Below are 26,481 nucleotides of genomic sequence, written 5' to 3' on the forward strand. Positions count from 1 at the left end.
AATCTTATTTAGGGCCCCCACCAACCACGCAGGGGTGGGGGCTGGGGGGGAAGGACAGTAGGCCCCCCTCAATCTTATTTAGGGCCCCCAACCACCGTGCAAGGGTGGGGGCCAGGGGGGAGAACAGTAGGTCCCCCCCCATTGTAACTTAGGGCCCCCACCCGCCGCTCATGGGTGGGGGCCGGGGGGAGGACAATAGGTCCCAACCGTCTTATTTTACTTTAGGGCCCCCACCCGCCTGCAAAATATTTACTTGATATGTTACATGGTTCAGATTCCAAGTCACATATTGCTTCCCATTATAGTCTATGGGCATTCCATTGTATCATTTAACTGTCATTCCATAGAAAAGAGCTATAATCCCAGTTACTTTTAATTTAATAATCTACTGCTGTACTTGGGGAACACCTGTGGTAAAGCATAATTTGCTATGTAACACAGATTTGCCTGTAATGGAGTTTATATTTTACTTCCCATTTTAGTCTATGGGCATTCTCTTTAGTCATTCACCATTGTCATTCTATAGAAAACAATGATAATCCCATTTAAACTCAATTTCAAAAATTGCCACTGAACTCGTAGAGTAAGCTTGCAAAAGATTTACTTGATATGTTTCACGGTTCAGATTCCAAGTCACATATTGCTTCCCATTATAGTCTATGGGCATTCCCTTGTATAATTTACCTGTCATTCCATAGACAAGAGCTATAATCCCAGTTACTTTTAATTTTATAATCTACTGCTGTACTTGGGGAACACCTGTGGTAAAGATGAATTTGCTACATAACACAGATTTCCTGCAAATGAGTTTGTGTTGCCTCCCATTATAGTCTATGGGCATTCTCTTTAGTCATTCACTCTTGTCATTCCAAAGAAAACATTAATAATCCCACCTAATCTCAATTTAAAAAATCTGGAGAGTATTGTAGCAAAAGATTTATTTCATATGTCTTGTAGTTTTATCTCTAATTGAAATATTTTGTTTTCATTATTCTCTATGGGCATTCCACTGCCTTGTTAAAGTCTATGGGCATTCCAATCTGTCATTCCTTTTAGTATGTCCCGTTTTAAAACATCTTAGGATCTACCATTTGGGCACCCCAGGTCTCTGGTTCTCATCGGCAGCCCAGTAGATTGGGGAAAAACAAGGATTATTTCTAATCAATCAGTGATACATTATCCACCTCCACGAGCCTACTATTTGCCTATAGCGCGATTCCCGTAGCCCGGGAGGAGTATGACTGATAACAAACCTGCTCTGGGCAGGGAAAGCTCAGCAAGCCGACAAAACACATTCCCACTCGATTTAATGTTCCCGCCCTCTACTTCCTGTTTTCAACCTGTAACCACGTGACCGTGTCGCCATCACCGATCCTCCGGCTGGATGAGCGCTAGCTACACGGCTCCCGCACACACAGCACATTCCCAGTGATTCTGAGGCTCTCCCACCCTCTACTTCCGGTACCCAACTCGAATCATGTGACCCAATACACGTCACGTGACTGCGTGACATCAGAGGGGCCTTTAGCTGGATGGGAAGTAGTTGCTTCCAGTAACAGATACTAACCGGGCCGGTGGCTGTTTGGTAAGGGGCTGGCGGACCTATACACATTAATTAATTATTAATTCATTAGGGAATGCCACGAATATGAATGATAACTGACACTGGAAGCCTGCTTTATTGTTATCTGAAATTTATAATGTGATAACTGACTGTCACCAGCTATTCTTCTGTCCCTTCCTATCAGGATGTCTGGAGCTAATGCTATGAATACCAGCTGTATAATACTAGTTTAATATGTGTACTTAAGTTATTTGGGGTTTAATTCGTGTCATTCATTTACTGAATGAATAATCAAATTGTGAAATTACCTTTTTTTTTTTTTTTTATGAATACCTGTTAATAGGCTGATATTATTGTTTAATTATCCACATGATTGAGAACTAATCTATACTAAGCTGTGGTATTTTATTAGGAGAATTTGTACATGAATGACAAAATGCACATCAAAGAGATTTGAATCCTTTTCTTTAACTTTTTGTTGTTGTTGTTGTTGTTATTTAGACTGGACGGTTTACACACCTCCCAGAAGATGTTCTTAGGAACATATATTGCTGCATATTCTGAACCCTGCATTAAACCGTTTTTGAGCTTGTTTTCTACAACAAATAATTATTACAGTTATGTGCTAAACTGTAAATAAAAAAAAATAAAAAAAAAAATAATAATCTACTGGTCCCAAAGGAACTAAAGCCCATCTACTTACCTGTCATGATAATCTACCTGTCCTGATACATAAAATAATTTACGATTTCGCCCTAGACATTGGCAGGGTTATTATCCACTGAACTCAACATTTGTGATGTCATCTGTATAGAAAAACGGAGACAAAAAAAAGCTGATCTGGAAAAATTCTTCAACCGTGCTATCATCACAACATTGTTGAATATTATTGTCTGCCTCACCTATAGTTTCTACTTCTACCTTTCAGTGTGTATGTGCACGTGTGCCAGCTGTGTGCAATGTGTGTGTTTATGTGAGCTATTTGCTGGCTGAGTGTAGTCTGTGTGTAATCTGTTTGTGTACTTTGTTTTACTACCCTTCTGCATAGCTTTATGGATTGACTGTGACTGTGGTCCTTTTTGGGAGGTTAAAGTGAATGCCACACTACAAAGAGCTGTTACTGTAGTCTGCACATGCTGGAAGTAGTGGCAATGGTGCCAGAACCCTATCCTCCCAGGATGCCTATATCGCTTCTTCTGTCAATTGTGTGCAAGTTTTCAAATCCTTGGCTGAGAGTAGCTATTATGGTGCCTGGAGTACTCCTCTAACTGCAGCTGTTTTAAGTCCTTCATAAAATAAGTTTGATAAATGTTTTCATATTGTGATTATGATAAGCATGTGAAGACACTAACAATCTGTAAATCAATGCACAATGTCACAGCTGACTTACATGTGAATACATCCAGTTTTATCAGTGTGTTAGGAATTGAATCTAGTTATGATTGCTTTTTGTTGTCAGGATCCGATTGCTTTCTTGAACAACTATGGGTCCTCGACGGAAATCGGTAAAGCCGTGCAGAACCAGTATGGAAGGTTCTGAACATGACAAAGACAGTGATCCTAAAGATTATATGAACCAGCTGTCTCATGAAGTCCTTTGTCACATTTTTAAGTAAGTATAATGGGCGATGGGGAACCTTGTGCCATGTATTTCCTAAGTGAAAGAAGGTTAGTGTGACACAAACTTCTTGTATAACAACTGTATTCCAAAGCTTACCCAAGAGAAACTAGCAGTTCTATGGCTGTACTGTGGTCATAGATTGTCTTGTTTTCCTTATTTTCTATTCCACTATATAGTTCATGATCTCTACGGTGTGTAGGAGATCCACAAGATCAAGTAAAAAAAACATACTTTTTTTTTTTTTTTTTAAATAAATAGAGGTTGACTCCATGCGAGTTATTTTTTATACCTTTTTGTTACCATTGCTTAAATTCCAAAAGGCTGGGGCCCCATTCCTTAGTGCAGTGTTTGTTTGTTTTTACTAGGGTTTTATTGTTATTTGTATAACTCGCCAATGGGGCAGTTCAGAAATGGAAAAGCATATTTTCAGGATGAAATCTTTGGACCTGTTCTATCGCCTGTTTTCTGTTGTCTTTTTGACACTTCCAGCAAAAAACAAACACCATAACCACTACATACCACTTCAATGAGATGAAGTGGTCTGGGTGTCTATAATGTCCCTTTAAATTTATTTTATATTGTAAGACTGGGTGTAGGGGGCTGTGCAACTCCGCATAACAGGGAACAACCATGATTCTGCTTTTAGAAGTGGTCATGGAGCAAAGAATATGTATGTGCATAATTTCTGCACTTTCAGAGATATTGGCAGTTTTATGCAGGAGGCTAGTGACTTCCCCTGCACAGAGCTTCCTAATGTTAAGTCTGTGCAAGAATTATGTCAGTCGTCTGTGTGCACTATGCACTGATGATAGACTTAATTGGCTTCTACCCTGGCAGCCAGCGCTGGGAGTGCACCTGCAAGCGGAATCCAATATGTCCCCTCCCTTCCTTATTTCAGCATACCTACACCCTTAACATGTTTCGATTTTATTTTTTTTGGTTTTTTTTCTTCTTTCTTTCTTTCTTCCTTCCTACCGCACACTCCCGGCTCAGATTGCACTAGAACTAGAAAACATTTAATTGGACCATGGGGAGGGAAGCAGTGACGACTGACTGGGCATGGTGTTGGCCAAGTGAATAATGCCCAATAGGCATTTAAAAAATGATGTTGGCTAAAAAGACATGCATGGCAAGCTGCATGATGTAATTATACAAACCATATTTTATAAAATGTTTATGCTTGTCTTTAACACTGCTTTATGTATCAAATGGTTGTTAGGAAAGCTTTATTATGGTTACAATATTATTTACTACATGTTTGGTTTTAGATATGTGTTAATTACATGATCTTTATAATTTAGAAATACATTCTGTTTAAAGGCCCTGTTCATTAGTTCTGAGAGTGGCCACTTGTGTTGTCCTGTTAATTCCTATCACTATTCTTTATAGACCTACTAGTTTTCCTTGTACTTGAGAAGCATTATGTCTAGTTATAGTTTAGTGCATATTCTGTTGAAACAAGCTTCATAGCCTCATAAATATTTTTATTCTAACATGAACTAATCAGTTTGAAATAATTGCACGTATGATATACCGGTTTGCAGGAAAAAAATTGGTTGCTAGCTTAACATCGTAAAACAATGAAGTTTATAAAATAACTTACGGTAATACATATAATGTGCTCTCAATGCAGGTACCTCCCTCTGCAAGACATCATGTGCATGGAATGTCTCTCCCGCAAATTAAAAGAAGCTGTAACACTGTATTTACGTGTTGTGAAGATGGTTGATCTTTGTGCGGGACGTTGGTGGGAATATATGCCAACAGGTTAGTTCTCCTTATAAAGAGTGAATTACCAATGCATATATTTGTGTTCTAATTCTGTGTTTTTTAGATGCTGACACACACAAATGCTTAGATTTAGATTAGATTTAAAAATAAAATGCTAAATTTTATTTTTAAATCTAAAATGTCTAATCTAAAGCATAGCAAAATATAGAACAGCCATCTCAACTTTTTGTTGTCTATTGCATAAATGTTCGTATAAAATCTGTCATTGGGCACATAAGAGATTTTTTCTGTGCATGTTTTATAAAGAATAAGCTCGGATAAGCCACTTGTACATTAAATCACATTGAGTTAGGGATAACATTAAATGAAAAGGACTTGGGAACAATTCTAGATCACAAACTAGGCAACAGTATGAAATGCTGTTGCAAAAGCTAGTAAGGTGTATAAAAAGGGGTACTGATTCACGTGATAAAATATTATTTTGCCTCTTAATAAGTCAATGGTAAGAACCCACCATGAACATGCGTTTTAAAGAAGGATATTGCAGAACTAGAAAAAGTGCAGAGGCAAACTATAAAATTAGTGGAAAACATTAGTTATGAGGGAAGGCTAGAAAAACAGGATTTGTTTTCTTTACAAAAAAGGAAACTCAGAGGGAATTTGATAGAAATATACAAATATATGCAGGGTCAGTACAAACCGTTAACTTGTTAATTAGCAGAATTGTACAGCAGGTAAGCGGTCACTCATTGAGACTGGAAGAAAGTTGTTTACAGTTAAAGCAGAGGAAAGGGTTCTTTACAGTAAGAACAATAAAGATATAGAAATATCTGCCTAAGCAGGTTGTCTTCTATAAATGTTTGTGTAAAAAAAAAAAGTCTTGGATGCTTTTTGAATAAACAGAATATTCAAGGATATAATTGATATGTATGTTCACAGGTTCCAAGGAAAAATCTGATTGCCATCATGGATTCAAGAGATTATTTTTCTTTCCCCTCTTTTTAGCATAGTATACAATTGGGTGTTTTGCCTCATTTTTGGATTAACAGCATAAAAAAGGGTTTCCTAGTTAAACTTGATATTTTTTTTTTTCAACCTAGACAACTATGTGGAATTAGTACAAATCTCTATAAATTAAAATTGATATGCCTGTAAATCACCCATATTTTTTTTTAAAGTTTGAGCCTGTTGGCTATAATTACCTGTCATATTAGCTGATAAATTAGAAGTTGACAACTTAATGTGAACAGAAGTATGTGAAAGGAGAATATTGGTCCAAATCCTAGAAATCAAAGTATGTTGTTTTCCCTTTATGTGACACTTGGCTCTCTTCCAATCGTGCATGTTTTATTATACTTGGTTTTGTTCATTACTGCTTCTTTCACTCCTTTCTTTTATCATAGGCTTCACTGATTCCAGTTTTCTTAAGTTGCTAAAGAAGATGCCTGATATCGAGCAGCTTTATGGTCTTCATCCGAGGTATTTGGAAAGGCGGAGAGTTCGAGGCCATGAGGCCTTTAGTATCCCTGGTGTGCTAGAAGCTCTGCAATCCTGTCCAAACCTCCTGGTGCGTGCCTTTTTAATGTCACCCAAGAACATTGTACCAGACATGTTGTCATCTGTCTGTTCTGTTCACCAATACGTTAATACTAGTAAAGTTAAAAAAATATATATAAAATTCATCAATGTATTCCATGCGCTTGTTTAACTTGTTGTAATATGTGAACTCTGCAATCTTTTTAGCATCATCACCCTTTTATAGCTCATTCTTTACTTGATGTTTATAGTTAGCATGTTTGCAGAGAGTATAAATATTGATCATTTTTGAAGGGACGTTATAGGCACCCAGACCACTTGATCTCACTGAAGTGGTCAGGGTGCTATCCCTCTGTCCCCCATAGCACTGCAATGCAAAACATTGCAGTTTTAGTTAAATTGCAATGTTTAAATTGCAGTGCTAAGACTGCTTTTAGTGGTTGTCTACCAGACAGCCCGTAGAGGCGCTTGCTGCAGGTTCACAGAGTTTGACATCCTCATGCTTTGCATGACATCCATCTTCTTTAATATCCCTCATCGCAAAGCATAGATGCAGTGCTTTCCTAAGGGGAAGGACTAATGCGTGTGTGGTGCTCCCCACACGTGTATCAGGTTCCCCTTATTTGCTGACACCAGAAGAGGAGGAGCCTGACCCAACAGCGAAGGACTTTGGTGCTGGAATCAGGCATGTGTAAAATGGGATTTTAACCCTTTATTTACTGTGCCCTCTTTTTACTTCCCCTTAAATTGAACTTGTGTCTGCAGCTTTCCACAGCTAAAATGTTACAAAATAAACATACAAACGTTTAGAAAAATACCTTAATCACAGTGTTATTCTGTTAATCAATCTATACACAGCACCATGGCTACTTTAGTGATTTGAAGTGGTGATGGTCTTTGGAGTCTGTATGTGCAGCTTTAGAATATGACATTCTGCAGATAGTGTGATATTTTATATTGCTGTCAGAGGTAACCACCGTCTGCATTATTATTACTTAATTTGCATGCCTGAAACGAGTTTCAAGCTTGCTAATGTCAATTCTGTGCATATTCTTTGCACCGTAGGTCATTCATTGGCTGAGAGAGCACAGCTGATGCTTTCTGCTAGTGAATGGCAGGTGTGATTGGCATCCGTCGTCTGTAACTCTGTAGAAGCCAGATTTGCGTCACCCAGCATCAGAGAAGGTTTGACGCGGGGACCTGGGTAAGAGGACAAAACATGATCGTTTAAGCAAATACAAGAATATGTATGCTATGTAATTTTATTTTAGTAAAGTAAAAACAAATGTAATTGTTCTCCAATATGAGTAATTAACTTATTAAACTGGAGATAGTTCACCTTCATTTCATAATTATCTGTATTTCTAATCGTACATAACAAATTAAGTTCTGCTATAATCTGAAAACATCTTTTTCTAAATATGAAATCCTAATTAGGTTGGAAATATTAAAGATTATACCAATCGGCAAGAATGAATCTTTACATTTTAAAAAAATCACGATTCCAATCAAGTCTTACTGACTTGTGATTTAAATTGAATCCACCATGCATGTTTGTAACACTGAAATTAATTTGTCGTCCTTTATAGAAAGCATGGTTTGTGCATATTAAAATATTTGCATCTTATATAAACTGTTTTAACCAGGGTGTGGAGACTTCTCATTTAGAACTTGTGGAAGCCATATGGACATACATGCCACAGGTGCATATTTTGGGAAAATTTAGGAATCGTAATGGAGCCTTTCCAATTCCACCAGAGAATAAGCTGAAAATTCCAATTGCTGCCAAAATCCAGACTTTGCACTTAGTGGGTAAGAAAATAATACACTGTAGGGAATGGTTTGTGTAAATGTGATATCCAGAGCTGAGAATAGGTTCAGGTTGCTCTATGCACCATCACCTTTGCAATTATGCAAATGTTGATGCTTAGGCTGCAGGATGTAGGATGTAGTGCCTTAGGATGTAGTTCTGTTACTGATGACAGATTGGATCACTCTTCTTCTTTTCTAATCTGTGCTACTGGTGGTCGTTATATTGCAGAACATGTCCTTCAGGGTTGCAAGGGTAATGCTCTACAGTGTAAGCAATGAGAGCAGCTGCAGGCTCAACAAGCTGTGAGTGGACACATGTGTTTGAACGAGTACCCACTGGTGTTTTTATTCTCCTTGTTTTTTTTTGTTTTTTTTCTGCTACATGTCTGTTTTTTGTAAGAACAAAAAGTTGTATTTTTTTGTGATGTTCTCTTTCAGTCTGCATTGCATAATTTCTAACGGATAACTGCTACCCAGACACAGCATTTTTGACCGTGCTTGCGCATCATTTACTGGCAAAAGTTTAGTGACAACAATATATTGGGTTTTTTTTTGTGTGCATGTGATCATTGTAACAAAAGAATCCCGTGTTAAGAAATGCTCCCATGGGGAAAATGTCTTTGTACTGTCTGTGCTACTGCTAGCCCTGTCCTCAAATCTGAGTCAGTGTATGAACATATCTCTCATATAAACGATGAGATTAAGATGCATATATTGTTTCAATGTGTGTGCACCTTTAAAGTGACACCCTAAGCACTAAAACCACTTCATTTAGTTGAATGAAGTAGTATTGGTGCATAGTCCCTTTTAGTCTTACAATGTTTACATTTAGGCTAAACCATGTCTCTTGTGACTGCCACCACTAGAAGCATTTCCTCATAAAAACCTTAAAATATCTAATGTCTTCAGATGCTGCTCACCAGGATTATGTTAAACACTGTTAATGCTTACCACAGAGAAGTACTGGATTCAGTGCTTCTCTTTAAGATTCATCTAATTGGTATAGTGTGGAGATTACCACATGCACTGTCTGCCCCCCGTGCTTCTATCAGTATTGGTGATGTCAGAATGTGAAACTGCAACTGCATAAAAGAGGGGTAAGCTAATAAAGAAAACTTTATTATGTTTGAACCAAATGCACAGCAAAATATAGCAAATTGTCTCCAAAACACAAATTACTGACAGTTATGCCTGTACTTTAATTTTGTTGTTTTACTTGATTGATTTAATTATTTACTTTTCTTAACTTGTACATTTTTATTTTCCATTTTTACAAAAGGGGTGAATGTTCCAGAAATTCCCTGCATTCCGATGCTGCGTCATCTATATTTAAAATGGGTGCGTCTCACAAAGCCTCAGCCTTTTAAAGACTTCTTGTGCATTAGTCTGCGTACCTTTGTGATGCGAAATTGTGCAGGTAAAAAAAAAAAGTTTTTTTAAACTATGGTGAATAGTTTCTAATATGTTAGTACTTGCAAAATAACCCCAATGAGACTCAAGTAGTATATCTCAATCTAAACCTGTAATCTTATTATGCCAATGGGTAAAAGTGGGAAGGAATGATAAGTGCGCCAATCATACTGGTTTCGGTGATGGCAATAAGAACTGTGCTGTGCTGATCTGGCGTCTATCGCTGTTCACCCTCTCGAGATCTGGTATTAAGGAGTGCTGCACCCGTATTTGCTTAGTTGTTACCAAGCTTGGTAGCTATAGGTATACAATACTGCACTGCTGCGGTAACAGATTCAACTAGCTCACTAGATCACGGGTTAATAGGACAGTGCTCCCGTCTCTTGATGGGCACTTAAATAAATTCCCACATACAGTTCCCTTAAACTAAACAGCTTCCCTCCCGTGCCTTCAAGGGCACCTACTGCTAGTCCCACTAGGCTATTGAACCATGATCCCTACAAAAATATAGCGTGATCGCAAGGTGGATAAGTGAAAAAATAATTAAAGCATAAGCGCAGTGGCAAGTCCGTGTGCTAACACTAAATCATCAGAGTAGCACTGCAAGGACCCCTTGACGCATGCATTTCGCCCGACCTGGCTTGCCAGAAGTGAAAAAAACTGTTATACATACCCTCCTTTTTGAAGGTAAAAAACGGTTATACATACCCTCCTTTTTAAAGTCTAATTTTTCATGTTTTTGTATAACATTTCTAGCAGTGCCGGACTGGCTCCCCGGGATACCGGGAAATTTCCTGGTGGGCTGCCATACTATTGGGCTCCTTTACTGCGGTTTGTTTGTTCGGGCAAGGTACAGGCCTACAGGGAGCGCTAATGGGACACATGGGGGCTGGGGCTGGGGCAGGTGCTATAATGGTACACATGGGGGCTATAGGGACACAGGAGGCCTAGGGAAGGGGCTATAATGGGACGCATGAGGGGTTGGGAAGCTATAGGGACACATGGGGGCTGGGGGTGCTTATAGGGACACATCAGGGGTGGGGAGGCTATAGGGACACATGGGGGCTGGGGGTGCTTATAGGGACACATGGATGCTATAGGGAACACATGAGGGCTGGGGAGGGGGTATAGAGAACACATGGAGGGCTGGGAGGTGGGTGTAGGGACACATGAAGGGCTGGTAGTGGGGGGCGTTGATTATATACAAATTCACGTCTGCTTACAACAAATCCGCTCTTGTTTATTTTGAAGCCATTTGAGTGCTTTCTTTTATGTTTGAGTGATAGTTTTCAGTTTTTTGGGTTTTTTTTTCGCTTTCATATCTGCACACTATGCTGGCGCAATGCATTATGGGGCTGGTATAGAATTTTTTTTACAGGGCTGATTTTAGTTCCCAGTCCGGCCCTGATTTCTAAGTCTTCAAAATTTAATTTTGCATGGATGTATAGCTAAAGTAGCCCTGTCCAGGATGCATGATGAAAATATACTCACTTATCTGATGTTGGCCTCGATTTTATTATTTTTGCATAAGCTTTTCAAGTGATTGCATATCTTTCCATTAATGTGTTAAACAATATCCTTAAAAAATATTTAAGTTTTTTTACAATATGATATTTAAAAAAAAATGGAAAAGTCATATTAAAAGTTTATTGAAAAATATGATCTTCCCTATCAACAAACTAGTGTAGGATCAATAATGTGAGCAATAACAAATAATTCAATTTCTGTTGCCCTTTCTAGATTCAAGACTTGTCATGTAAACATTAGCGGACAAATGTCATTAGCTACCTTTTTAAAAGTGGGATCTCATTTCTCCTATGGAATAGCCTGCCTACGGCCATCAGACTCTCTCTAGTCTTCAATCATTTAAGAAGTGCCTTAAAACCCATCTCTTTAGGAAAGCTTATGGCCTCCCAGAGTAACCTCTACCTCACATACCTGTCTCTTGCTCTCTCCTAAAGTCTGTATTTCTTGTGCATGGGGTTTTCAGGTGTTTTTTTTTTTTTTATCATATTGCTCTTTTGAAAGCATGCTAAAGTTATTATTAATTTTTCATGCAAAATGTTTTCGCAGAAGGTGGGAATGTCTGATTTGTTTATTTTTCATTTAGGACATATTGTCTATCACTTGTCACATTTGCATATAACTTCATAACATTTTGAGATTGTGGGGAAAATTAAAAGTATGATTAAAAAATGTATCTAGCACAATATTTTTTAAATAGATTTGGGGTGAATTTTAGACCACATGTATGCAGTTTTAAGCCTACAGACCCTCTGCTTACTCAAAACAAAGTGACCCTGTTTGTGTGCATGGCCAAGGCAAAAACTATAGTGCAAGAATAACAAACTTGTTTTCCTGAAACTTTAGCTTCCCCCTTCCTTGCCCCCCTCCCACCCCAGTGGGGCAGAAGGGATTAGAAACCTCTTATGACACTTACCTGGGCCAAGGGTCGATGTTCCTTAATGCTGGTTTGGATCCGCCTGCTCTCCTGACTCCGCCGGCTGACATCCTAAGGTGCGACTTAATGTGCATGCACGGCAATGGCTGCGCTCACATTATACAATGCTTTTCTATGGGGTTTTGTGTGACGCTGGATGTCCCCATGCATAGCATGAGGGCGTCCAGCATCTGTTAGGCAACCAGAAGTTGCCTAACAGCCCCGAAGTCGTTCTAGTGGTTGTCTGGTAGACAGCCACTAGAGGTGGAGTTAACATTTGAAGGTAATCATTGCAGTTTCTTAAAACCTGCAATAATTGGCTTTGCACGGTTAAGGGACTTGGGACAGAACACCTAGACCACTCCAATGAGCTGAAGTGGTCTGGGTTCCCCTAGTGTGCTCTCTTTGAGTCTTCATAAGTATCTGGTAAGTTTCTAAAAGTGTTCTATCACTTTTAAAATAATCTCCCTGTTTGGATCTGAATGTAAGCAACATCTCCGTGTCTGGGCCTTGGACACTTACATACCAGCATCTTGCACAATGGATCTGCAACTACTCTATAATCTACAAGGGCAAATCCTGTTGAGGTATCTTGTAGCAGATCTATTGTTAAAGTTTTTGGAATGTAATTGTCCAAGATCCAAATATTGAGATTCTGTTTAAATACAACAGCTTACTACATGGACTTATTTTGGTTTACTGCCTAGTCTTTAGTTGGATCCAGTGTTTCTCACTTAAACTAGGTTAGAAAGCTTGCTTCCATGTCTACACCTGACAACTTATTTAGTTTTACAAGTACATTGTTTTTGAACTATGGTTTTAGACATTCACACAGATGAACTATGCTGATTCACCTCTTGGGTGCAACTTTAAACTCAAATGACACATGTGTAAACCTGTCAGATGAGTTGGGCTGCTGACTAATATTTATTTTAGAAATGCATATAGCACACTGTCATTTATAGAAATTCATGAACGTTAAAAAAATGTAAATAGAAAAAAAACAATTAGTAGCCAATATACATGTATGTATTTTTTTTTTTCTTTTTAAGGTCCTACAAACTCCTTGAAGTATGTGCCATTGGTAACCGGTCTGGCTTCTGCTCGCAACCTGGAACACTTAGAGCTTGTGCGAGTTCCTTTTTTGGGGGGACTAATTCAGCACGTGGTGGAGGACAGCTGGCGCTCTGGTATGTAAACACAAACTTTGAGCAACTTCATTGATTGTGAAGCATTAAGTGAACTAGGCATCAACAATCCAAGTATACTATTTGAGTACATTTATTTAATTTTCTATTTTCTTTCCTAATGGTTTGAAGCATTTGGTATCTCGGGCATTGCTTAATTTAAAAGCTAAAATATGTAGATTGACTAATTTAGCTTTGTTAGTAATATGACAATATGGAGTATATCCATTAACAAAAACACATAAACACATTGTATACAGATATATATATTTTAATTTTTTTATTTTTTTCTTGTTCGGTATGAACATCTCATAATTGTATTAACATAGCGATCTTTTAGACCCCATGCAGCAATTATTTTATGCATATTCCAAATTAAAGTACACAGGATATTAGGGGGCGTGGCCGACCAAGAAACCTACAGGACGCATATCAAGGGAGCTCCACAAGAGCCTCACCATAATAGGCAAGAAAGTGCCGAAAAAATAAAATCAAAGATAACTACTCACGAACCCCCATGCAGAGAAAGCCATGGGAAGAAAAAATAAGAAAATCCAGAAACCGGAGACACCTAGGCAGCCTGATATCAGGCTCTCCTTTGAGAGGCCCGCGCCGCCGCCGCATCCTAAGATGGCGCACGCGCCTCGATACAGCCCAGAGATCTCAGACGACTCAGAGGCAGAGAGGGAATCCCTTGCCTCGCTAGACCCGGGTGGAGCCGCGTCAGCCTCAGACCCGGGGGATGACTCTTCTCCCTCCACAAAAGGAGATATAAAACGACTCCTTGCGTCCATGCAGCAGATCTGGAAGGCTGACATAATGCAGACCCAGGCCGAAATTGGCAAAATCCACAGGAGGGTACAGGAGGTGGAGGAGAGGGAGATTTCCCGCGACCTACAACACAGCCATACCAAAAGCCAGCTGGAAGGACTCACTACTCAGGTCCACATGCTGCAGAAAACGGTGCTCAGCTTGGAATCCAGACACCGCCGGCGACACATCCGTCTTAGAGGTGTGCCGGAGGAGGTAGGAGACGAGGCCCTACTCCCAACTGTGAGGAGGCTGATAGCCTCCATGGGCATTACAGACAACCCAGTAATCCCCCACATAAAAGTTACTTTCCGAATACGGAAACCAGCAACAGCCCCAGAAACAGCACCTAGAGATGTCATCGTAGTGACCAGCGACATACAAACCCGCAGCGTGATCATGAAACGCTCCAGAGAGATGGGCACAGTGCGGTTTGAGGGGCACTCCGTTGAGATCTACAGCGACCTACCCTTCCAAGTCCTTGTGGAAAAGAAAAAACTGGCGCAGGTAGCCAAGCGACTCCGAGACAATGCTATCAAATATCGCTGGGACACAGGGGGCTCCTTGGTGGTACCCCGGGGGAAGGACACCCTCACCCTTTCCTCCGCTGATGACCCACAAGCACTTCTCCAATCCCTCGGGCTGCTGGCTAAACACAAGGAAGCAACAGAACCCATGGAGTTACAGCCGAACGCACAAGAGAGTCCAGAAGAGCATTCACGTTCTGACAAGGGATGGACCGCGAAAAAGATCAGTAGACTAGCAACCAGACCGTCTACCTACAAGAGACTGTGACCCTTCGACCACCGCCCTCCTGGCACCTATGTGAATCCTGGCCATTTAACCTAAAGTCTGCTAGGACATATTATGCTGTAAGCATTTTTATTTTCTTCCCAAATGTTCATATGTTAAACCTATACAACATACAGTGTCAAATGTGGTATTGCATGACAAAATGTTTAATTACCTTACTCATACTAAGACAAAGATGATTAATGAAAACTATATTTCAATAAAATTCTAATTGAAAAAAGTACACCGGATATTAATAATTATATGTATATAATTATTCATGTCCTGTGTACATTAATTTGAAATATGCATACAGAAAAATGCTAATACTAGATTGGAGAGATAAAGTTCCCCTAAACCACCCACCCACCCTCTGCTGTCAATCAGGGAGTACTGCCTAAATATATATTCAAAAACCTTTATCTTTCTTTTTTAACCTCTTCTTCTGTGGCTCAATTTTTCCAAGAATGAGCTCAATGTTGTGTAGCTCTTTTTTTGTATCCACAATCCTCTCTCCATTTTTAATTGATATATTAATTGATTCTCTACTTCCTGCCATATATGAGTATCTATTTTCCTCCAATGCCTGGCTATTTTGGTCTTAGCCGCCGTTAGAATATGTATAAGCAAATCACTGTTATACTTTGACCATAACACCAATCTTATATGTAACAAAAACAATTCTGCACAGAGAGTAACAATCTTCCCAATAAAATATTCAATTTTGATTCTTATCATTTCCCAAAAAAGCTGTATCGGTGGATATTGCTACCATGTTTGCATATAATCTCCATAATTCATAGCACATCTCCAACAATTATTACGTACTTTTGGGTATATCCTAGATAGAAAAGCAGGTACTCTATACCACCTATTCATGATTTTGTAATTTGTTTCTATTATATTTAAACTATGTATTACTTTATTTATATAGTCTAAAGAATATAGATTTCTGCTCCCCTTCTATTAATCTACTACAATGTGCAAACAACCCCTTATTTTCTTTTTGAAATAGACCAATATGTCTATTTATTTGATCTACATTCCCAGTGTATAAATGTTTCTTAATATACCCCTTTACCCTCAAGTAATTGAATATTTCAGTATTCGGTAAGCCATATTCTTGTTGCAATCGTCTAAAAGACTATATTTCCCTGTGAACCATCATATTCTTAATACTTATTATGCCCAAATCTTTCCATCTCTCTAATTTTATGTTTTGAATATTACATTTTAAGATCTCAATATCATCTTCCACAATCAATTTATTCTTTAGACCCATACTTTTCCAAATTTTTTCCCAATTCTGGGATATATCGAAGATGGTTTTAGGGAATATATTATAGCTTTTTCCCATCTTCCTTTCACATTGTGTTTTATCTGGGTCTACAGTTGTCCAAAACAATATGCTTAAGTTTTTGTTTTTCAATATACTTTGTTCAATTTGACACCAACTTGTCTTAATATTGTTTTCTTGTTGGGTTATTATAGCATGTGATAGTCTACTTGCCCTATAGACTTGTTCCACATTAGGCATACCCATACCACCTTGAACGGTTCTTAACATCAATATTCTAGCACCTATTCTTGGGGTCTTACCTTGCCATACAAATTTCCTGAATGCTGTCTGTATCATTGTTAGCCAAACCCCTGGGAAATTAAGTGGGATTAGTCTAAATAGATATACCCATTTACGGAAGATATAATAATATTTCAAAATATTTATTCTACCCCACCAAGAAATTGGGATTTTTTTCCAATCCATTAATTTTTTATTCATTTGTTTTAATAGAGGTAAAACTTTTTTTCCCACAATTGTTGTTATATCTGTGCTAATTTGGATTCCTAGAAAATGTATTGAATTTAACTCCCACTTAAATCCATATCTATCACTTAATAATTTTCGATCACTCTCTTCAATATTACTACTTAGCGCTATTTTTTCAATATTCAATTTATAACCTGATATCTTTGCAAACGTATCCACAATATTCATCACTGACTTCATAGGGTTACATGGATCTTGTAGTGTTAAAATAACATAATCTGCATATAGATTTAGCTTATTTTGCATCTGCAGCTCTATACAGTCCTGCATCCATTAAAGAAAAAGTCCAAGCACCAAAACCAGTGCAACAGGTGTAGTAATTATGGTGTCCAGAGTGTCCCAGTGCCTTCCCATGGTAAGTAGTCAAACTGCCTACAAGCATTTTGACAACTTACTTGGGGTTCACCGGGCATCGGTCACCATGCAAGTGAGAGCTCTCAGACAATGTGCCAAACCCAGGAAGACAGCCACTAGAGGTGTATTTAACCCTGCAGTGTAAATACTGCAAAACTCCAATATTTTAAATGGCAGGGTTAAAGTGACAGGATCACTGTATCCAGATCACTTCACTGAGCTTATGTGGGCTGACTGACATAAGAAGTGCTTTAATGCGGTCTTGTAGAACAGACCAAATTCTGTCCGCAATGTCTCATTACTTGGTCGCAGTGCATTTGTGGAGTATGATTTTAAAGTGACCGCATGCCTAAGGTTAACAAATAGTGACTTAAAAATCAGATTGCAAATATGTGTAGTATTTAACCCCTTAAGGATGGTGGGCGTTCTATGCCGTCCTTGGGGACCCGGTCCTAAACGCCGTCCTATGTACTTACTCGGTCGTCGGCGATCACAGTGAGGGGACTCACTTGCCATCTCAGGGAGTCCTCCTGCTGCCGTTCTGGTCCCCCTGGGGACCTTACGATCACATGGACGGCATAGCCGTGCACAGCTTTGCCAGCACGGAGACTGTCTGAAATGACAGTTCCCCTGCTGGCTGTAAAATGAATTACTAAAGATTAAAACCGTGTAAAATTAAATAATATATACTTGGATTATATATTTATTATATATGATCTAAGTGTGTGTATGTATATATTTACACATACACTAAGTGTATTTTAATATTAATATATTTACCGTATATATATATATATATATATATATATATATATATTTTTTATATATATATATATATATATATAAATACACGTAGAATGATATTGATTAAATATATATATATATTTATATATAATAAAAAAATATGTAAATACATTAAAAATAACAAAAAAATATTTTGTTCTAACTGTATTGGTATATATATATATATATATATATATATATATATATATATATATATAAGGCTACAGTACCTTGCACTCTGGCTTCAAAATTCCATGGCCGGGTGCATTACCAGGGCTCCAGTATTCATATCTATCTTTAGCTAGTGTTTGTGACCAAATGGCTACTAAAAAAGACTGGACATACCCCATTTGCAATACCTTGGGTTGTCTACTATTGAAAATGGTATGCCATCAAGGGGGGAATTCTCATTCATGGGCTACCATACAGTCTCAAAGGCAACGTAACCAATCTAGCGAATTTCAGAGTGAAAAAAATGAAAAGTGTAACATGCTATATTTGACCCTGTAACTTCCCAAAACACCATGAAACCTGTACATAGGGGGTACTGTTTTACACGAGACATTGCTGAATACAAATATGTGTATTTTATTGCAGTAAAAGCAAACCACATTATGACATTCACAGTTAAAGTGTCACATAGAACTAAAAAAATTCAAAAAATCTTATTTTCTCCCATTTTTAAAATATTTAAAATAAAAATATTTTATTCATATTAAATTATGTCTAAATATTTGATGTTAAATTAAAGCCCTGTTTCCCCTGAATAAAATGATATATAATAAGTGTGGGTACATTTAATATGAAAGAAGTGAACTATGGTTGGACAGACATATAGCGCAAATGCCAGGTTTTGTTTAAGTTTTGATCACAACGTGTACATTTAGCTCTGTCCTTAAGGGGTTAATAAGTAACCGTAGCATCTTTGTTTATTGTTGCCTTCTGATATAAAAACATATTCCAGTTCTTGATGATTCAGATTATTATTATTTTTTTTTTTTTTAAAGATCTAACTTATATTAGAATTAAGTATTGTTTTCATCTTTTTATTTTACCCATTGGTAGGTGGATTTCGGAATCTGCACACTATTGTTTTGGGAGCATGTAAAAATGCTCTGGAAGTTGATCTTGGCTACCTCATCATCACTGCTGCTAGAAGGTATTGTTTAATTTGCAGACTTTAAAACTGTAATAGATTCATGATGTCAATAGACATATACTGTAATACCTATTGTGATCTATGACTCAAAGTAAAAAAATAAATTGATATAACCACTTTAACCCCTTAACTATGCATGAGTTATTCTGTCATGAATGTCCATACCTTAAAGACCCATGACAGAATAATTTCTTCATGCAGCATATTCCCTTGGGCCCCACGCTGACTTTTGAGCTACATGCAGTGAGCGCTGCACTGAGCTCTTTAAATGAGAATTTAAATCTCTCGATGCTACAACTTGGTGTGAGCAGAGCTAAAACCCTAATCACACCCTTGAGACCCATGTGTCAGTCGATACCTGGTACTCCCCTCTGTAAACTGGGCTGTTTTTTTCTAGTTAGGGATTGGATTAGGATAAGGTTTATGATTAGGGTTTGAGTTATATTTAGGATTTGTTTTAGGAATAGGATTAAGATTTAGGATTTGTATACATGTGCTGTATTGATGTACTCAGGAGATGTTGCCGAGTGCAGTTAAGGTTGTTTTATTACAGTGACACATGAGATTTAAAAAAAAAAAAAACAGCAAAAATACAATGTTTCTATAAAAATGAAAACACAAACTTTTGAAACATGTCCCCTCAATAAAACTCCAAATATATCATGTGTGAGCCCTCTTAGTGTCCACATTTGCCAATGATATGCATTTATGGAGTATTTTTTTTTATTTTTTATTTTTTTTACTTTTTATTAAAAGTTTTGTCAAACTTAGTCATGACTTGCAGTATACGATCTTTGTCCACGTTATATAACAAATGAGAAACCACCATCACCTAAAATTGTTTTTAGTATAGGATAGTAGCATGAGACTCATATTGGTCTCAATCACAGGCCCTTCATCAGAAATCTTAGGCACTCCTTCATTTGGTAGCATGATGTCCTCCATCTTGTTACCTGTCAGGCTACCGCCTGTACTTTGTACGACTTTTAGCCATTAAAATAAAAATAAAAGTATGTGCAGTCCTTATTAGATTTGGCTCTGGTAACCGTGTACTTTGAGAAGTGTTTTTCCCTGGTTGCTGGATTGTGCACTTAGTTCGAGCAGCAAGTTATGCCATCTTACAGAGTCATTTAAATATGTGATTTACAAAAATGCACCATAGACCCATCTCTAGTTGGCCATTTTTTTTTATTATTAATATTATTATTATTATTATTATTATTTAAACAGCTCTAGGCAGGTTATAAATTTAGCCCTGTATTTTCATATAAACTTGGCAAGAGTGTTGGAATGGAGCCATTCTGTAGTCCTGAGATATAGCGGAGCTCAATTTTTAGTATTTTACAATTACAATGGCACAGATCAGGTTTACAAAATCGCTAAAGTGCATGTAAAGAAATTTTTGCTCACACAGCAAAAATGTAATGTTTATGTAAAAAAAAAAAAAAAAAAGCAAAATTAATTCCAAAGTTAATTTACCACACATAATGGCATATACTGGTGAAACAAATTGAAACATGTTATGGCACAATATGAGATACCCTGAAGTGTCTGTTTTCTTAAATGGTAGCCTTTTGTGGGGTAATTTGAACAGTCAAACTGCTATAATGCCCGCAAATGAGACCTAGTCTTCTTAAATCCATCAAAATTCTAACTGTAACAACTGAAATAGTCAGATTTCTTATATTTCACTGTAGCATCATGGTATAGGGTCAAAAGCAGTCATTGGGGATATTGTACTCGCAAGAAGTAGCTGAACACAGTATTGGGTTTTGTACAGAAGTAGTACACATCAGGTGTATGATATACACATTAAAAAAAAACTTTTTTATATGTACGTATATTAAAAATATTTACCAGAGATTGAGGGCGGGGCCTGCACTCCATGGCGGCTGGATGTGCCTTGTGTGTGTGTGCTCCAAACCTGATCTTACAACTCATTGAAATTACCACTTTCCAGCGTGCTACAGTCCCCCCTTGTAACATTCCTGACCCAGAGACCGGTTGGGAAACCACCGACTTCATGGAAATTCATCTATAATCAGGAGGTTCCAGGTGGGCTTGGTGCAGGCGCTGGGCAGACGAGGTGGCAGCTCTCCCGCTTGTCATACCGCATAATATTTTCAAGTTCACTCTCTCCCCTCCTCCCCCCTTCCCTCCCTTTGGACCGGCGGGGCTTATCCTGGACTCCACTGGTCAGTAACTCAACTAACTTGGCAATAGGTTACTGTACCTGCTCCAGTCCTAGAACACTTCTCCTCTGTCAAAATGGCGGACGCGTCACCACCACATGGAACAAAGTCGGTAAAGTCTGCAGGGGAATGCCCTGACCGAATCCAACAATCCCTACAGAAGCTATAGGACATCTTTACCCGATTCTGGGCCTCTCTGGAGTCAAGATAACAAGCTCACATACCTCAGCAACGGGAAGAAGCCTGGAAGGGCAAAAATTTGGTGGTGAGTGGGTCTACCTCGGGCTTTCAACCCCTCACAAGCGCAAGCCTCCACCATCACTAGCCCACCTGCGCCAAGGGCTGACAGGGGCAAGACCCAAATGCATCGCCCATGTAGGCCAAGACACCAAGGCCCCATGTTACTCCCGTATTTGGAAGGACTCCAAGAGCTGCCAGGTCCGTGGCATTGAGAGGGGCTGGAGGGAAGCACTACATTGCTCCTACTCTGCTCCTGCCTTTTACACCCTCAGTGAAGACACCAAGTTCTTCCCAAGCTTAAGCATAGAATAGACATACCAGGCCACTTGGGCTTGCTTGCACTTACCCTGCTTCACCATAGCAACTCTTGTAGCTTGAATGCTATGATCCTACTACATGCTATTAATACTAATGCTGTGACCCAGTGACATTCTTATATGAAGCTTGTAATGTTAGCATGACTATGCTTCTTCTCATAATTATATCACATGTCTATTTCACATTCCGACTCTGACATATCTGACAAATTATTCCTATAGCCTTGTTTGACTTACTTGTTGACCTACTTTAAAATAAAAATATGGGCTGTTGTTTTCTAAATGTCAACATTATGCCTACCATTGCTGTTGTGGCAATATAGGCACTTATGTACATTCTGTACAACCAAAATAAAGAATGGGGAAAAAAAATAATAAATAGTAACCAGAGATTGACAGTTAAATGGCTATGTACAAAGTGTGTATATGTATTTATATGTATGTATGTATGTGATGTCTATTTGTATATACTATGAATAAGGACAAATAAATGCATTAATTTATTGTGAATAACTCTTCTTAAAGGAACATTATAGGGTCAAGAACTCAAACATGTATTCCTGACCCTATAGTGTTAAAAATCAAACAAAAAAACTAGCTCCTCCCCCCATGACTGATCTGGGTCAGAGCCAGCACAAGCCAAACACCGCACCGGCGATCAGTGCATCTCTATGAGGAAAGTTCAGTGTCTCCATGCACAGGGTAGAGACATTGAATGTGCAGCACTGCCCCGGGAAGCACCTCTAGTAGCCATATGGGTAGTGGCCATTGGAGTTGTTCACAGGCTGTAATGGAAGCACTGCCTTTTCTTTGAAAAGACAGGATTTACTGCAAAAAGCCTGAAGGGAATGATTCTACTCACCAGAACAAATACATTAAGCTGTAGTTGTTCTGGTGACTAGTGTCCCTTTAAGCTGCACTAATTATACACCCATTATTATTATTATTGACAAAACTGTCCTGAAATAGATCACATCAAAATAAACCATTTTTGTTCATTGACTGACACTCAAAGCCAGTGGCCTTGCCCTGCTCTGAGGTTTTTCTCAAGAGAGCAACATAGCTTCTAGCTGTTACTTAACTGAAGAGAATGGGTTTGTGGGACCCAGAGGACCCAAAGTAAGAAGGCAAACTGTTAAATCAAAGAATTAATGTAAAATTCTTCTGTCTTTTTACTTGTCTAAGTGCTCTTTAGCAATATGGCCAATATTTTTTCATCAAAACTTTGTTTACTTCTAAGGTTACATGAAGTGCGCATCCAACCTTCCCTGACCAAAGATGGTGTTTTCTCAGCATTAAAGATGGCAGAGCTTGAATTTCCGCAGTTTGAAACCTTGCATCTCGGCTATGTGGACGAGTTTTTGCTTCAGTGTAAAGACATATATTTTACAATACCTAATTTTATGTAACTTTATGTACAGTTTTATGTGTTTTTTGTGATAATGGATCATTACAGTATCAGAGTGCTTATCGGCACATCTGTTTATAGCACTCTGTCCATGACTACTAAATTAGTATGTATTTTTCATCTGGTCCAGGTAAGATGACCAATGCTGATCTGATGAAGTATGGTCTAGCAGATGTGGCTGAGAACCCTGGCATCATCACAGATATTGGAATGAAAGCTGTGAACGAGGTCTTCTCTTGCATTAAATATTTAGTCATTTACAATTGCCCACATCTTCATAATCCAAAAAACTGGATAACAGGTACATTAATATTACATTAATTCCTAGTATTTGTGTCTTAATTTTGTTTGTTTCTGTCACAGGATGAATGATGTTTTGGCATTGCTATTTATAATGTGCACTATTTTTTTAATTTTTTCCCTTCAGATTAGAGGCAGTGCTTATACCACAGGGATATCCAATCTGGAGGGAAAAAACAGGCAGGCAAATCTCCAAACATTTAAACCCTCCCCTAATTACCTCCTTTCCCATAAGTAGCAGCTCCTCCTGATCATACCCAGTTCTTTGCCTGCCTCCGGCAGGGGAGGTTAGACAGGAGGTTCTCCAGGAAGCAGGTGAGAAGGGCTGAGGCTCTGGGGGCACTGCTTCCTTCATGTCCGGGTAAGTAGCCTTTAACACGCCGGACGGCGTGGTCCCTCAAGTTTTATGTTGCCGTCTAAGGCCGTGCCAGGTGCCGGTCTGACGAAGGACGCAGGCGTGCGTCGGCTGGGAAGTCCTGCGGTGGAACGCACACACAGGTTGCGTTGCGTTCCACTAGGGAGTCGCGGAGCGCTATGCGCATGCGCAATGCGAACCTTGATTCAGGCGCCAAATTTGAACTGGGCGTTCTCTTTGGTTTCAGGACTTATATGAGCATTTACCAGCAGCAACCTCTGTTTGCCAGGAGCTCTCAGATCGGTTGTAAAGAGTGTTATCTCACCTGCCCTCCAACACACTCTCAGGCCATTTAAGGTAAGACTGATTAAGTTTTTAATTAAATGGGTCCTAGCCTGAATCGATAAGGAGAAAAATTTGATTGTTTTCCCTTTTTTGTTTTCTCTTTTCAGTATGTCTAATCCGGAAAATTTGGATAAAGTTGCTGAAAAGGGGAAATGTTCATCTAAAGCCAAGCATTTAATCTGCTCTGTGTGTAGCCAACCTATGCCAGATGGTTATAAAAAGAAACTTTGCTCAGTGTGTTCTAAAGAAGCTTCAGAGGAAGCAAAAAGAACAGAAATGTCTACTTTCCTCAGCTGGTTGCAACATAGTATGCAGCAAACATTTGTGGATATGCAGTCGGCTGCATTACAGTCAGTCCAGGCCTCGGTTGCCCAAGATTCGCAAGTTGTAAAACATGCTAAGAAAAGACTGAGATCTTGGGAAGCTTCTGATACTAGTTCAGTAACTAGTGGTTCTGAGTATGAGGAAATTTCAGGTGGTGATTCTTCAGATGAGGAGTTTGCCTTCCCAGATGAAGCAATTGGGAAATTGATTAAAGAAGTGCAGTGCATTTTTGGAATTGAGGAAACAGGGAAAAAGTCCAAAGTGTTTCCTTTTCTCCCACAGATTAAGGAATTGATTTTAAAAGAGTGGAAATTCCCTAGTCACAAGCCGTTTCTGTCTAGACATTTTAAAACTCTTTTTTCCTTAGCATCGGAACAAGACTGTAAGCTGGATACGGTCCCTGTAGTGGACGTTCCTATTGCTCAAATCTCTAAGAAAACTACTTTACCGATTGGAGACACAAGCGGGCTCAAGGATGTCATGGACAAACGCATTGACTCCTCCTTAAAAAAGTTGTTCATATCTTCTGCAGCCCAAGCTAAAGCTTTGATTACGGGGTCATCTGTTGCCAAGGCCCAAAGACTTTGGTTGGAAGAACTAGAAAAAGTTTATACGGGAGAAACTAAGGAAGACCCGGTAAAGCTATTAAAGAATATCAGGATGGCATCTGATTTTTGGTAGATGCGTCTGCAGAAAGCCTAAAAATTTCGGCCAAGAGTATAGGTACTTCAACAGTCGCCAGAAGAGCGCTTTGGCTCAAAAATTGGTCAGCAGATACAGCATCTAAGAATTCACTGTGTGACCTATCCTTTGAACCAGGAAGACTTTTTGGTTCAAAACTGGATGAATTGTTAAAACAGATGAAGGAAGGAAGGAAAGCTTTACCAGAATCATTTAAGAAGCAGTTTAGAAGACGTAAAGCGGAGTCGCTTCCCTCATTTAGAAGTTCCTTTCGTAGAACCTATTTCAGGGGTCAGCATAAAAAAGCCTTTGATTATAGGAAGAAGGAAAGATTTTCTGACAGAAGAAATAAAAAGTTATGACGCCAGGCCTGTGGGTGGAAGGCTGAGTCACTTCCTAGAGCACTGGAAAGGAACAACATCAGATCGCTGGGTTCTCACAGTGATAAAACACGGATACGCTCTAGAATTATCACAAGCCCCAATGGAAATGTTTCTATGTTCCGAGGTTCATTCTCTAGAGATGGAACTCTCTCTGATGCGAGAAGTATCGACTCTATTACTGAAAAGAGTGGTGGAAGAAGTTCCTCTCAAGGAAAGTTTTCGGGGCACCTATTCAAGACTTTTCTTGGTTCCAAAGCCAGATGGTTCGTTCAGACCCATTTTAGATCTAAAAGCCGTAAACAGGTGGATTATCAAAAAGAAGTTCCTCATGGAAACAATAAAGTCCGCTACTCTGCTTATTCATCCAAAAAGTTGGTTTGCGTCCCTGGATTTAAAAGATGCCTATCTTCATGTGCCCATAGCAGAATCCAGCAAAAGTCTTCTAAGGTTCGCTGTGTGCTGCCGATCAGTAATCAAACATTACCAGTTCAGAGCATTACCTTTCGGCCTGTCATCAGCACCCAGGGTATTCACAAAGCTGCTAGTAGTCGTTTCAGCTTTTCTAAGAGGTATGGGCATCTCTGTCATTCCGTATTTGGACGACTGGCTGTTGATTGCAGAGTCCCAAGGTCAACTACAGCTAGACCTGGGGACAGCGATAGAATCGCTAGAAAAGCATGGCTGGCTAATAAATTTCAACAAATCGGAACTAGTGCCAGTTCAAAGGATCCAGTTCCTGGGTCTGATTTTGGATTCTATCGCAATGAAGATATTCCTGCCAGAAGAGAAGAAACTAAAAATCAAGCGATTAATTCGGAATCTCAGAAGAAAAATTGTGTTTTCAATCAGAGAAGCCATGGGCTTACTGGGTCTGTTTACAGCCTCAATCCCGGCAGTCGGTTGGGCAAA

The 26,481-nt window shown here is 38.9% G+C and overlaps 1 protein-coding gene across 1 annotated transcript in view; it reads left to right on the forward strand.

Moving 5' to 3' along the window:
* Positions 1 to 1,492: 1,492 nt before the first annotated feature.
* FBXO38 (F-box protein 38) overlaps positions 1,493 to 26,481 on the forward strand; it is a 52,756-nt gene continuing 27,767 nt past the window's right edge. The window contains exons 1-10 of the mRNA XM_063447331.1: positions 1,493 to 1,585; positions 3,024 to 3,176; positions 4,819 to 4,952; positions 6,320 to 6,483; positions 8,099 to 8,264; positions 9,544 to 9,681; positions 13,167 to 13,304; positions 18,934 to 19,027; positions 23,017 to 23,147; positions 23,315 to 23,485. Coding sequence (XP_063303401.1) covers positions 3,049 to 3,176; positions 4,819 to 4,952; positions 6,320 to 6,483; positions 8,099 to 8,264; positions 9,544 to 9,681; positions 13,167 to 13,304; positions 18,934 to 19,027; positions 23,017 to 23,147; positions 23,315 to 23,485 — 1,264 coding nt within the window. The 5' untranslated portion in view covers positions 1,493 to 1,585; positions 3,024 to 3,048. The remainder of the gene's footprint in view (positions 1,586 to 3,023; positions 3,177 to 4,818; positions 4,953 to 6,319; positions 6,484 to 8,098; positions 8,265 to 9,543; positions 9,682 to 13,166; positions 13,305 to 18,933; positions 19,028 to 23,016; positions 23,148 to 23,314; positions 23,486 to 26,481) is intronic.

Source organism: Pelobates fuscus, chromosome 3 (genome assembly GCF_036172605.1).
Source record: "Pelobates fuscus isolate aPelFus1 chromosome 3, aPelFus1.pri, whole genome shotgun sequence".
Classification (NCBI taxonomy): domain Eukaryota; kingdom Metazoa; phylum Chordata; class Amphibia; order Anura; family Pelobatidae; genus Pelobates; species Pelobates fuscus.